Genomic DNA, 14,758 nt, shown 5'->3' with positions numbered 1-14,758 from the left:
AATGAACTTGGTCCTCCAAGGGTTATGGGTGATCCGTGTTTTCATCAACACTTTACTGAAGCAGAAATTCATCTTACAACAGGTATTTTCCTGAACAGTCTTTGTGTTCAAACAAGATAAATTGGGCCAAATGGATTTGACCCAAGTAAATTCACTCTCCATTTTTTTGATGATTTGGATGAGAATTTCTTCCCCATCATTTAATAAAGTGTGGCTGATTATGTTGCTTCCAGTGATTGGCTAGCATACGCTGGACACACAGAGAGTCACTAAATCAGGTATTTTAAAAGAGAGTTTTTGAATATTGGAGCCATGTGGGCACAGGTTAAGCTGAACTTCTCTCTCATCTCCAGAGGGGGTCTCCCTGGACCTAGTTTGGGAGACTTCGCAGAGGGGAGGGGAGAAGAGTTGATTATAACTATTGTTTTAAATCATGTCTGTTGGGTGGATAATGACAGTCAAACATTTTCTGGGATTACAAATTCAGCATGGGATGAATTTAATTTAAAGAATAGCTTCTGGCTTATTGACCAGTGATATGCAAAAAGCTTGTTCTTACTTTCACTGGAAATTTCTCTCTTCTTAACTGAAAAAAAAAGACAATTTTATTGAAAGCTTTAAAAATTTACCAAGAATTCTGACATCTTTACAGAACTCCTACTATCATTTTTGTCTATTTTTTCTAGGCCTTTTGGATGTGAATAGGTATTTTTTATATAATTGCTTATATAGTAACATAAAATGTATACATACTTTTTTCAATAAATATTCTAAGCATTTTTATAGAACACATATAGGTTTTGTGTATGTGATGGAAACTCATGGAAGTGAGGTACAGATATTTTATGGCATTTGATATTTATCACTGAATTGTCTGGCAGTTTAAAAAATATATGGTTAAACTATAATTAGTTCTACAAATAGATTTACCATTAGTAAAACTTGCTTTGTGTTTTAACTTGTTCAGAGGAGAGACCACTCTCTGCCTTATATATGAAAAATTGTGCGAGGTGTTCCGGTGTTTAAAAGATTGACTTAGACTGTCAGAAAAAGATAAAATCTTAGAAAAGTCAGGTTGAAAAATGTTATATAACTTAAAAGAAATAATTCAGGGGCTTAAAAAATAATTCAGTGGTTTTCAGTAGACTCACAGAGCTGTGAAACCACCATCACGATTTTAGAACATTTTCATCGCCCCAGAAACAAACCTTGTACCCCTGAGTGGTCACTCCCCATTCCCTCCCGCCGGCCACTGGCAACCACTAGTCTACTTTCTGTCTCTATGTATTTGCCTATTCTGGATATTTGAGATAAATGGAATCATGCAGTATGTGGTCTTTTGTGACTGGCTTCTTTCACTTAGCATAATATTTTCCGGGTTCATCCTTGCTGTGGCATGCATCAGTGCAGGCAGACCTCAGAGGTACTGCAGGTTTGGTTCCAGACCACTACAATAGAGCGAGTATTACAACAGAGAGTCACACACATTTTTTGGTTTCCCAGTGAATACAAAAGTTATGTTTACACTATACTGTAATCTATTAAGTGTGCGATAGCATTATGTCTAAAAAAAACCATACAAACTTTAATTAAAAAACACTTTATTGCTAAAAAATGCTAATCATCATTTGAGCCTTCAACGAATCATGGTCTTTTTCCAATAATAAAATCAAAGATCACTGATCACAGATCACCATTACAAATATAATAATAATGAAGAAGTTTGAAATATTGCAAGAATTACTAAAATGTGACACAGACACATGAAATGAGCAAATGCTGTTGGAAAAATGGTGCCAAAGACTTGCTCATTGCAGGGTTGCCAAAAACCTTCAATTTGTAAAAAAACACAATATCTGTGCAGCACAATAAAACAAAGTGCAATAAAATGAGGTATGACTGTACTTCATTCCTTTTTATTGTCAAATAATGTTCTGTTATATGGTTATATCACATTTTAGTTAGCCATTTGTCAGTTGATGGACAGTTGGGTTGTCTGTACTTTTGGCTATTATGAATAATGCTGCTACAAACATTTATGTATAAGTGTTTGTGTGGATGTATCTTTTCAATTCACTTGGGTGTGTACCTAAGAGTAGAATTACTGAGTCATATGATAACCCAATGTGTAACCTTCTGAGGAGCTGCCAGACTGTTCCTAAAGTGGCTGCACCGTTTTATATTCCCAACAGAAATGTATGAAGTTTCCAATTTCTCCACATTTTGCCAACACCTATTATGTCTTTTTGATTATAGCTACACTAGTGGGTGTAAAATGATGTTTCTTTCTGGTTTTCATTTACACTTCCCTGATAGCTAAAAATGTTGAGCACCTTTTCATGTGCTTTTTGGCATTTCTATGACTTCTTAGAGAAATGTCCATTCAGGTCCTTTGTCCATTTTTAAGTTGAGTTATTTGTCTTTTTATTATTGAGTTAAAAATGTTGTATATAATTTTAGTTGCAAAACATTAGAAAACTGTTTTCATATGAGAGTACCACAATCAGTATAAGACCTGTATTTTCATGCCTTTTTTAAGATACACAAAATGATGATTGAGGGAGCAACATCTCATCGAGGGGAACATATCAGGATGGGGGAAAAGGGAGCATAAGTAATTTGTAAAGGCATAGTCTAGAAATAGCCTCATTCTGATTTGTTTTTAGTCATGGTATTTACTTTATCCTGAAATTTCCAACAAGAGGTTTTTATTATTAATCAGAAACATTTATTTCTTTATGGGCATTCCTGAAGGCAGAGGCTTTTAAAATGGGTTCTAGGAAACCTCTCAGAGATTGGGGATGGTGAGGGTGATGGGAGGGCAGGGTACTGTACAAGGGCCAAACAGGGGAAGTTCAATTTTATGTGTTTTATTTGCTTCACTTCAGGGTACAATTTTCTTTGCAAAACGATACCGCAGTTAGAAAACATTGAAAACCAAACCTCACTTTTTTATTCCAGGCACATTTTTCTTAAATCTTTACACAGCCCTCAGAAAGCAGGTTTCTACTGTCATAAAGAAACAATAAATTGAGGTATTTCTCCACAAGTGTTTGCAGGATATGTAGTAATGTGTGGAAAGTTCTATCCTCATTCCTAAGATGTCTAATATGGATAAGATGCCTTCTGTATAATTTATAGGTTTTGAGTTCATTTTCCAACAGTGGAGATACACTCCCCGAGACTAACAGTCTATTGAGAATTGGTTTGGTTTGCAATAGGATTTCAACAAATACTTGTCAAGTGAATGAGTAGAAGGACCAAAGAACTGTCTTGGCTCTTCACTCAGAGGCAGAGGTGTGGACAAGGGGATTCTTTTTATTTTTTAACATCTTTATTGGAGTATAATTGCTTTACAATGGTGTATTAGTTTCTGCTTTATAACAAAGTGAATCAGCTATACATATACATATATCTCCATATCTCTTCCCTCTGTGTCTCCCTCCCACCCTCCCTATCCCACCCCTCTAGGTGGTCACAAAGCACCGAGCTGATCTCTCTGTGCTATGCGGCTGCTTCCCACTAGCTATCTATTTTATTTGGTAGTGTATATATGTCCATGCCACTCTCTCACTTCATCCCAGCTTACCCTTCCCCCTCCCCGTGTGGACAAGGGGATCCTTTTGTTTGAGGATTTAGTTTTATATGAAATCCCAATATACCAGATTTCATTAGACTGTGAGATTACACTTTCCATTTATGCCCCAGTCATAATGATTTGGGCCTTTTATACCTAATTATAGGCAGTCCAGTCTTTTAACTGGAATCTCATTCCCAGGTATCTCTCCACCTAATCCTCTCTGCCTGGAACCACATTAAAAGGGACAGAATATTTACCTCTCTTCAGTGAGAGTGCCTTTAATTTTGTCTCTCTTGCTAAGGAAAGAAACTTCAATCTTTAGGGGAGCAGAATGAGGAAACATTTTTCCCTCAGCCAGTTTCCCCAGTCGTTAGCATGTTACATTACCATGGTACATTTGTCGAAACTAAGAAACTGACATTGATATATTACTATTAACAAACTCTAGATTTTACTTGGAATTCATCTAATTTTTCAATTAATGTATTCTGTTGATATTTTTGGTAGACTCCAGTCTTCTATTGAAATATATCATCTGTTCTTCTATTTCTTGAATATATTAATCATAGTTATTTTAAGTCTATGTCTAAGAGAAAGACAAATACTGATGATATCACTTATATGTGAAATTTAAAAAAATACAACAAACTAGAGAATATAACAAAAAAGAAGCAGACTAGCATATATAGAGAATAAACTAGTGGTTACTAGTGAGGAGTGGGAAAGGGGAGGGGCAGTATAGAGGTAGGCACGTAAGAGCTACAAACTATTAGGTATAAAATAAGCTACAAAGATATATTGTACAACACAGGGAATATAGCCAATATTTTATAATAACTATAAATGGAGTATAACCTTTAAAATTTGTGAATCACTGTATTGTACACCTGTAACTTATATAATATTGTACAGCAGCTATACTTTAATAAAATTACTTAGTTAATTAAAATAAGGAAACAAACAAAAAACAGAACGAGGAAAACATTTTGCCTTTCCCGTTATTCCTAACCCAGAATTTAACTCTTTTTCGGGTGATTGATAGTGGAAATCTCCATTTCCTATAGAGTAGGGGTTTTTAACTAGACTGATTCCTCAGCCTCCTACCCCTAGGACATTGGCGATGTCTAGAGACATTTTTGGTTGTGATGATGTGGGGTGAGGGGAGGTGCTACTGACTTCTGGGGAGTAGAGGCCAAGGATACTGCTAAACCTTCTATAATGCCAATGTCTGGGACAGCCACCAACAACAAAGAGTTGGCCCAAAAGATCAATTGTGCCAAGGCTGAGAAACTCTAGAGCAAATCTTACTTCTTCCTGCAAAGGTAAGGTGTTGCCCTTTGGCTCCCAGAAGATAGGGTAAATTTATTCTTCCTGCATCATTCATTTGTAGGGCTTCAATACCAAAGTCTAGACTGTGTTTTGGAAATTCCATTTCAATACCATTTATTGTTCCTTCACCTGCATAAGATGAAGGTGAACTTTCACATCCTTTATGTCATCTTGAAGCATCTACTCCTCTCCTGTGTATAAATGTTGGTGCTAGAACACACATCTTTCAAGAACCACTAACAGTACAGTCTAAATCACAATTTAAGCTAAAATTCTCCTATGATGAAGATAGTATTTTATTACACTATTATTTTTTTAAATTAATTAATTTAATTTTATTTATTTTTGGCTGCATTGGGTCTTCATTGCTGCACGCAGGTGTTCTCTAGTTGTGGCGAGCAGGGGCTACTCTTCATTGTGGTGCGCGGGCTTCTCATTGCGGTGGCTTCTCTTGTTGAGGAGCACGGGCTGTAGGTGCGTGGGTTTCAGTAGTAGTGGCTCGCGGCTCTAGAGCACGGGCTCAGTAGTTGTGGCGCACAGGCTTGGTTGCTCTGCGGCATGTGGGATCTTCCTGGACCAGGGCTTGAACTCATGTCCCCTGCATTGGCAGGTGCATTTTTAACCACTGTGCCACCAGGGAAGACCCTTTGTTACATTATTATTCAAAACGCTTTAGCTCCTGGGGACTAAACTGCCTAGGATTTTGTCTTTTCCAAATAAAAGTCTTTAGTTAACTTAGAAAGTTCCAAGAGTTCTGATCTTTCCAGAAACAGAGAAATACTTGTACTAATGATGAATCCATTTCCCAACCTCCTACAACATAAAGAATCTCCTTAATTTTGAAATTAGTTTGCAGAAAGTTTTAGTTCTCTTTACCGACTCACTTGGATTTCCCCTTCCCCCACTTGTTTTAGCAAATAAAAACTTATCCAGGCATGTGGCTTAGGATGGGGCCAGCAGATGATCTATGGTGGACCCAAGGTTATGACCTTTTCACTGTTGAGGTACATCATCTGGAAAACTATGGTATAAATAAGATTCCTGTAATGATGATCTTCTACACCTTTATCACATTACACTGAAGGGAAATGATAAACAAGAAATCAAAGGCAGGACCACATTCTAGCCAATTGTACATATTGACTTGCTCCCCAGATCATCTATTTATAAGATTATCTTTGTAGGTTGATGTGCTGGGGTTTAATTATGAATTGCTAATGAATGAGCACCAATTTTTCTATATAAATAGGTCTTGGACAGGAGGCAACAGACGTTTTGACAGTATTCATTAAATAGATGTGTAACTGCTTATCAAATACATGAAATTAATTTAGAAACCTATCAGTTGAGTCTTCTTGATTCCAGTAAGGAAGAAATTATTATTGACTTTCTCCAATGCAAGAAAATTGGATTAGACAATCATGACCATTCCTTTCAGTTGTAAAATCTGTGATTTATTTTCCCTGTTAGTCAAAACTAATAACAGATATCCTCAGGAATTTTAAATGAGGTCAGATATGGAGCCTGGACAGTAGCCATTATTTGTGTGACACAGTTAATTTGAAAGGAAGAAAAGAACAGGGGTAGATGATCTGATGGGTGAGGGATTTAGAGGCATGTCTCTTTTTACTTACATAAATTTTACTAATCAATTTCTTTAAGATAGTTACGTAAGAAACTTTACTAATATTTAATTATTGACATTTATTGCTTAAACTATGTTTAGAGGCAAAGAACCTTAAGCATTTAATCAGAAGGACAGGTTCGATTCATGGCTGCTTCTTATTAGGTGTGTGACTTTTTCCAATTATATTAAGCACTTTGAGTTTCTGTTTCCTCATCTTTAAAATATATGTTGTCTCTGAGGTACCTTACTCTTCAATTATATTTATTCAATAAGTATTTATTGGGAGACTTTATATTCTTTTTTTTTCCCCCTTTGGCCGCACTGAACCTGACCAGGGATCAGACCCATGCCCCCTGCAGTGGAAGAGCGGAGGCCTAACCACTGGACCACCAGGGAATTCCCTATATTCTTTCTTTAAACCATTTAAAAAAATTGAAGTATAGTTAATTTACAAGGTTGTGTTAGTTTCAGGTGTATGGCAAAGTGATCCAGTTTTATACAAATATATATATATATATATATATATATATATATATATATATATATATATAAATTCTTTTACAGATTCTTTTCCATTATAGGTTATTACAAGATATTGAGTATAGTTCCCTGTGCCATACAGTAGGTCCTTGTTGTTTAACTATTTTATATATAGTAGTGTGTATATGTTAATCCCAAACTTCTAATTTATCTCTGGGAGCTTTTGTATTCCAAATACTATGGAAGATTCAAAGATCAATAAGAGCCCAAAGGAACCTTGTGTATATGCATATGAATGTTCCAGATTATCTTCCCTTTGTCCCTGTTGGGCACTTTCTTTCCGGTGCCTGGTTTTGCTCAGTGGTCACCAAATTGGGTACACAAAGCAGTCTGTTGAATGCAGGAAGAAAATACTAGAACTTCTATTCTGATTTGCTTTTTATCCTTTTCCTGGGGCAACTGTGTGATAGTTTCAAATTTACAGAAAAGTTACAAAAATGGTAAAAAGAACCCTCATACTTCCTTTACTGCATTCATTAATTATGAAGAATTTCCCCAGTTGTGCTTTATTCTCCCTCTCCCAAAGCTACATACTACTGGGGCTCTCTCTCTCTTTCTCTCTTAGAGAGATGGGGTGTCTATCCATCTATCTGTATCACATGCACATATACAATTATATATATGTGTGTGTGTGTATATATATATATATATATATATATATATATATCATGCTCCATTGCCCTAAATACTTCAGGGAGTATTTTCTAAGAACAAGGACATTCTCTCACTTGACATCAATACAATAATTAAAATTAAGAAATTTAGCATTGATTCAGTAGTATTATCTAATTCACAGGCCATATTTAAATTGCATCACTTTCCCAATAATGTCCTTCACAGCTTTTTTCTTTCCAATCCAGAATTGCACATTGCATTTCATTGCCATTTCTCTTTAGTTTTTCTAAATATGAAGCAGTTTTAACATTTTGAAGCATACAGGCTTCAAATGCTTTTGTAACATTTCCCTCAATTTGAGGTTGTCTGATGTGTGCATTTTTTGCCAGGAATACCACAGAAAAGATGTTGTGTCTTTTGTGATGCATGGGGCATCTATTGGTCTCATTACTAATGATGTCAAGTTTAATCACTTGGTTCAAGTGGTCTTCCAGGTCTCTGCACTTTTGCATACAGAGGAGAAAGAAATATGACATACCCTTATGTTGAGGCAAAGGAAAATTCAGTTAAGTCTAGTTTAGGATTAACTGACACATATAAGGGGAATGGACCTGTTTTGGGTTGTCATGTTTATTAAATCTAAATATAGACTGCAAATCTTTAGTTCCTTATTATGTGTATTTACATCAATGAATTATTTACAAATATTTATTGTTTTAGGCGTTATCACTACAAGTTCCCTCCAATAACCTTAGCTTGCTTCCTAAATTCAGGAGTCAGGACAGCACCAAACATAGAGATATTGCTTTGTTAGTTAGGGCGACAAGATATATATAAGGGCTAGGGAAAGACATGGAAAATAATATCTGCAGGAGGCAACTGGAATTTCTTCATAAAGATTTGTTACTTTGCCTAGTAAAGATTTGTTAAACTCAGAAATAGAAAACAAAAGAAGATAATAACTGAATTTGAAGGACAAAACTTAGGTAAGGGACAAACTATGATTCACCTACCTGTAAGACAATAGCATCTTAAATTATAAACAAATTTTTCTGCTTTTTTCCTACAAAATAGTCATAATTTTTTATAATTTGTTGTACTCTTTAAAAGATCACCCCTTTTGACTGTCAAAGGACTTATTGAGCTTTTGCTGGTATATGTTTATTTTATTTTATTTCTATTTATTTATTTATTTTTAATTGGAGTATATTTGCTTTACAATGCTTTGTTAATTTCCACTGTACAGCAAAGTGAATCAGCTTTATGTGTATTTATATCCCCTCTTTTTTAGATTTCCTTCCCATTTAGGTCACCACAGAGCATTGAGTAGAGTTCCCTGTGCTGTACAGTAGGTTCTCATTAGTTATCTATTTTCTACATAGTATCAATAGTGGATATATGTCAATCCCCATCTCCCTATTCATCTGATTCCCCACTTCCCCCTTGGTATCCATACATTTGTTCTCTGTATCTGTGCTGGTATATGTTTAATATTTTGGATATATCTAGACAAGGTGCTGGAATAAAATAAAGGCATCTAACATTTGTGAAGTTGGAAAAATAAAAGTAAGGAGGCAAGCAGAGATGGGTAAAATTTGGAAGAGTAGAATGACATATTCGACTTCCGTTATGCTGTTGCTGTATAATTCAATCTGTTTGCATTATGTTTTATGCTTCTTCCTCACCTGCCCCCCTGAATCTTCAGAAAGGAGCTCATTGCCAAGCTGGATCAGGCAGAAAAGGAGAAGCTGGATGCCGCTCAGCTGGCTCGGGAATTTGAGGCACTGACGGAGGAGAATCGGACATTGAAGCTGGCCCAGTCCCAATGTATAGAACAACTGGAGAAACTTAGAATACAGTATCAGAAGAGACAGGGCTCGTCCTAACTTGAAATTATTCAATGTGAGCATAAGAGGTTGGTGGCTGCTATGCACTGGCCAAAAGATTTTTATTTTAAAGGGATAGTGAGTAAAATCTATTGCTTCTCCTTATTACCCACATGGCCAACGTCTATACTAACAAGTTTAATGCTTGCCTGATATAGTTTGAGAGAAGGGTTATTTTATTTTAAAGAAGGTAATTGAAACAAACCTATTACCAGATGTTTTCAGAGATCATAATTCGTTTCCAAAGATATTTTTTTTTCTTATTTAGCAAGATACGATCATACTGTAGATCTGGGTAGAAAATGATAGAAATAGAACATTGACTGATTCTACTAAGAATCATGAACAGAATTCAGCCATGAAACAAACTAGTAAGATGCTCACTGCAGTTTCTTATCTGTGTATTTTAAAATTTCACATCTTCAATATTTCTACGGTGCTCTAATCTGAACTGTCAGAAACTTCTCCAAATATATTTATGTTCACCAGAGTTAGGTTTAATCCCTCAATGATTGATTGTACTAAGAATAAATGGTTGCACATCATAAAAGCTTTCTCATGAAAATATTAGCGGAAAGCATGTTTGTGCCAGAAGCACATTTGCCAGTGCTAACTTGCTGTTGTAATAAAAAGCTGATAAGGCTGTATTTTCTCCATGCTACGTTACCTCGTGGTAAACATCTCTGCCTTTGCTTGTGTGTGTTCTGGGAGAAATGGAAAAGTATTGTTTGGACATTACCTTGGTGAGTTCCCATGAAAACAGCCCAGTAATTTGAACAGTAAAATTCTAACTATTACTCTGTTTTGGATTTAAGGAGATGTTTTGGATCAATGATTAATAAGAATATATGAGTAAATTTAAGATTAAAATGATTTTTTCCCTTGTTCTATCTATCACCATAGTTTTCCAAATTGATCTCTTTGTTTTATGTCCATTTCTATTCCTGTAACTTCTTTTTCATTAAACATAGATCAAAACCCTCAGTCTGTATTTTGTCTCTTTCTTAACCTCAATTTATGCTAAAAGTTGGGATGGGTTAACCCTAGTCAGAATTTGTTCTTAGTTGTATTTGGAAGTGCCAAAAAAGCGGTGAAGTCCCTTTTCTTGTAAGACTGTGGTTTCTCATATAAATAACTCAGAGCTCTATACTGAATATGGTCATTAGTGTCTTAAAGTATTTGCCCAGAAAACATAAAAGAGAATAGCTGATTAAAGCAATAAGATGGCCTGGGATAGACTGGTTGTTATCAACTGGGGGTGATTTTACCCTCAAGGGACATTTGGCAAAGTCTAGAGATATTTTTGTTGTCACGACAAGGATGAGGGGGTGGGTGCTACTGGCATCTGGAGAGTAGAGGCTGGGGATGCTGCTAGACATCCTGCAATACGCAGGACAGCATCACAACAGAGAAGAATTGTTTGGCCCAATATGCCAATGGCACAGAGGTTGATGCACCTTGGGTTAGACTAATCACTGGGCAGCTGGGCAAATGCCAAGCGGAAACATGATGCAGGGCCATGGGTTTCTTGTCATGTGGTGTGTGTCCATAAGGTCCTTAGCATCCTTAACCTCAGTCTCCTCATTTGTAAAATGAAGCTTTTCAATAGCTCTCAACGTTTGAATGTTATGTGAGCCTATTCACCTTTCAGCTGCTTTAACATTTAACTAAAGGTGAAAGTCCCTATTATCCTGGTAGCGCCTTCTTTTTAAAAGAACCCCAAGGCTTATATATACTAATATAAAGAAGGACTTGTTGACTAAATTTATATAAATCTAAGGCCAATGGAATGGAAGGATGAAGGGTAAGTTACCTAGCTTTAAATACAACGATTAGTTGTTGATCACTGCCCATCTGAAGAGGGTTACATGTATTTACAGAATTCAAGCAGTCATGGCACCTTATAGAAAATGGGAGGGGAGGGCATGGAAATATAGTTGCAAAATCTCTCTGCTCTACTAGAATGAAAATAATTTTACAAGGTCAAAATATTTGAACACTCTGTTATTATGTCAAGGAGACACTGAGTAAATAGTTTTCATATCTGTTCTAGTTTCAGCCTGGAATTTTACTGTTTCCAAAAGATATCTATTCATAACTCAAAAGTAAGCATTTCTATAGGTGTGTGTGTGTTTTAATATTTTTTAATTGAAGTATAGCTGATTTACAGTATTATATTAGTTTCAGGTATACAGCATAGTGATTCAACATAGGAGGGTGAGTTTTAAGCAGACTTTTATTCATTAAAAATATAAAAACATCTACTTTTGTAGCATTTTCAGAGAAACCTAAAGGCAAAATTTCTTATATTGTCAGTTTCATCTTTTCATTCATTTGACAAATTTCCTCCAATCTTATTTACCGCTGCCTATCGTCTGTATAACACATAATCATTTAAGAATTTTATATCTTCAAATATATTTACAATGTTCTTGCTATTAGCAATAATGAAAAATTTATAGAGCATTAAAAATGAGCACAGAGGTTCTATTAGTATTAAGATGAAGTGCTTGCTTTAGAGAATTTAAGAAAATGTAACCCACATTATACTGTGTAACTGCTCTATTAAAGAATTTGCTATTTGTGGGCCATTTAGTTTACATAGACATAAAAGAATGTGGTTACAGGTGACTAAAAGCCCACTCTCTTCTCATTGATGTTGGTATCTTGATGTCATTCTGGTACCTGGGCTTGGATGTATCATTAACTCAGTACAAACAAGGAATTAAAGGGATCTGGAATTCAAATTCAATTCAACAGAAGTTTACTATTTACTTACCAAGTGCAAGGCAGAATAACAGCAAAAATGAATGACACAATCCCAGTGTTCCACACTTTGGGAGGCAGTAGATAGTCTTCTCAGAGGGTATATGTAGGGGAATAGTGACAAATTAAGTTGAGAAGTTCCACTGGGCCCTGGTTGTGGGAGAGTTTGGACAAAATAAACATTTTGAAAAGAGGAGTGAATGGTCAGGGCTGGTCTTGAAGACAATGAATAGGGTTGTGGTGTACAGGATGGATGGATACCAGAAATTGTCAGGCTAATAGGAAGGACTGTGCAACAAGGGAGAGTGGCAGCAACTGGATTGGAGGAACAGACTAGTAGGGTTGGGAGAGACAAAATGAGAAGGAGAATCCACGTGCCTTGGGATGGATGGCAGGTGTCATTGAAGCAAAAAGATGAATAAAAGTAATGTTTAATGAGCCCTTTCTGTACCAGAAAAATCCAGGTTCATCATATAGGCTGTATTATTTAATTCTCAGAACAGCCTGAGAGGTAGCTATAATTATCCCCATTCCCCAAAGCCAGAAACTAAGGTTACATAATTTGTACAGTGTTTTGCAGGGCTGGGATTCAAATGCAAATTGACTTTTTACCTTCCCTCCCTGCCTCCCTTCCTTCCCTCACTCTGCCTTTCCTTCCGTCTTTCCTTCCTTCCTCCCTCCCTCCCTTCTTTCTCTTTCTTTCTTTCTTTCTTTCTTTTTCTTTCCTTTCTTTCTTTCTTTCTTGCTTTCTTTCCTTCCTTCCTTCTTTCCTTCTTTCCTTCTTTCTTTCTCTGAATGCTTGTACTTTGCCAGGCATTCTGGAAGATGTCAGAGACACAACAGTGCACAACAGGAATGTGGGTCTAGTAGTCAAGGAATCCTTAGTCTAGTAGGGAAGGTAAACATTTACTTAACTACCTACCTGGGGTAGTTTTAAATATATCCAAAAATCCCCTCAAAAGGTAGAGCTTATTTCTCTTCCCCTTTAGTGTGGGGTGGACTTAACTTGTTTGTGACAAACAGAATAAAGCAGAAGTGGCAGTATGTGGCTTCTACGCCCAGGTCACAAAGACACAGAGCTTCCTTCTCCTCCGTTCTCTCTTGGATCACTTGCTCTGGATGAGCTGGCTGCCGTGTTCTGAAGAGGCTCCAGCAGGCCTACGGAGAAGCCCATGTGGTAAGGACCTGAGGCCACATGAGTGAACTGTGAAGCAAGTCCTCCAATCCCAGGTGAAGCTGCAAATGGCTGCAGCCTCGTGAGAGACTCTGAACCAAATCCACCCACCAAGCTGCTCCTGTTTCTGAGTCTCAGGAACTCTGAGATAATAAATGCTGTTTTAAGCCACTAAATTTTGGGGTGATTTGTTATGCGGCAATAGATAAAAAAATACAACAAATAAATGAGGTAAGTGCCAAACAGAAAAGAAATATAGTCTATGAGTTCATATACAAAAGAGAATCTAACTGAGATTTAGAGTCTGGGATGACTTTCTCAAGGTGGTGACTACTGAGCTGAGATCTGATGGATGAGTAAGAGCTAAAGAGGCAAAGAAGGCAGGAGGAGGAAGGTGTCTAGACAGAGTGAAACATGTGCAAAGGCCCTGGGGCATGTTCAAAGACTTGGAGGGAAGCCCATGTGGCTGAGCATGAAGAGGTATGTAGAGTGTGGTACAAGATGAGGTTGCAGGATAAGGCAGGACCTTGAAGATCACATTAAGAATTTTGGCCTTAATCCTAGAAACAACAGGAAGCCACTGAAGACTTTCAAGGACAGGGACAACATGTTAACACATTATCTTCTAGGGTAACATGTTTCAAGGGTTTTCTTTGTTAAGTTACTTCATTTTAAGTTGCTTAGACTGCTATACTGTATGGCGTTATTTATACTATACAGATTAAGCTAGCTATACAGTTGGTAGGGTTATTTGTATAGGGTATTATATACATTTTACTTGAGAAGTCATTTTAGTGACTATTTTTCTCCTTAGAGAGAAGGTAAACCCTTAATTGTATCATGTGGCCTGGCTTAGAATAGAAGACAGAATTTACCTCCGCTGTCATCATTAACATATTTAATTGAGTGACACTAATAATCCTGCCTCTTAATGAAGATTTCTATGATCTGTTTTTTAATGTTTATTTCATGTTTCAAAGTTGCCAAACTCACAGCTCGTAAGAGAATATTCTTAAGCAGTTAGAACTTTTGAGACAATCTTTTCCACCTGTCCATGTTATTTTTAAAGAATGGTAATAATCAAAGATGGACGTGCAGATCACGTCACACATGTGAAATGTTCACAAGGCAGAGATGAAATCACCCACAAAGCTGATAGCCTTAAACTTTAGCTTCTTTGAACACCCTTCCAGTTCTAACCTTCTATGTTTTAATTAACGGGGAATATATTATTTCCCATG

The 14,758-nt window shown here is 36.5% G+C and overlaps 1 protein-coding gene across 1 annotated transcript in view; it reads left to right on the top strand.

Annotated features, from left to right (window-relative positions):
* MAP3K7CL (MAP3K7 C-terminal like) overlaps positions 1 to 10,553 on the top strand; it is a 39,892-nt gene extending 29,339 nt beyond the window's left edge. Inside the window, exon 5 of the mRNA XM_027101604.1 lies at positions 9,397 to 10,553. Within this exon, the coding sequence (XP_026957405.1) occupies positions 9,397 to 9,577 (181 nt within the window). The 3' untranslated portion in view covers positions 9,578 to 10,553. The remainder of the gene's footprint in view (positions 1 to 9,396) is intronic.
* The last annotated feature ends 4,205 nt before the right edge of the window (positions 10,554 to 14,758 follow it).

The sequence above is a fragment of the Aethalodelphis obliquidens genome, unplaced genomic scaffold, assembly GCF_003676395.1.
Source record: "Aethalodelphis obliquidens isolate GAN/ISIS:26980383/991018 unplaced genomic scaffold, ASM367639v1 scaffold1, whole genome shotgun sequence".
NCBI classification, from domain to species: domain Eukaryota; kingdom Metazoa; phylum Chordata; class Mammalia; order Artiodactyla; family Delphinidae; genus Aethalodelphis; species Aethalodelphis obliquidens.
Note: the sequence above shows the minus strand (reverse complement) of the source record. Positions and strands in the feature narration are given on the sequence as shown.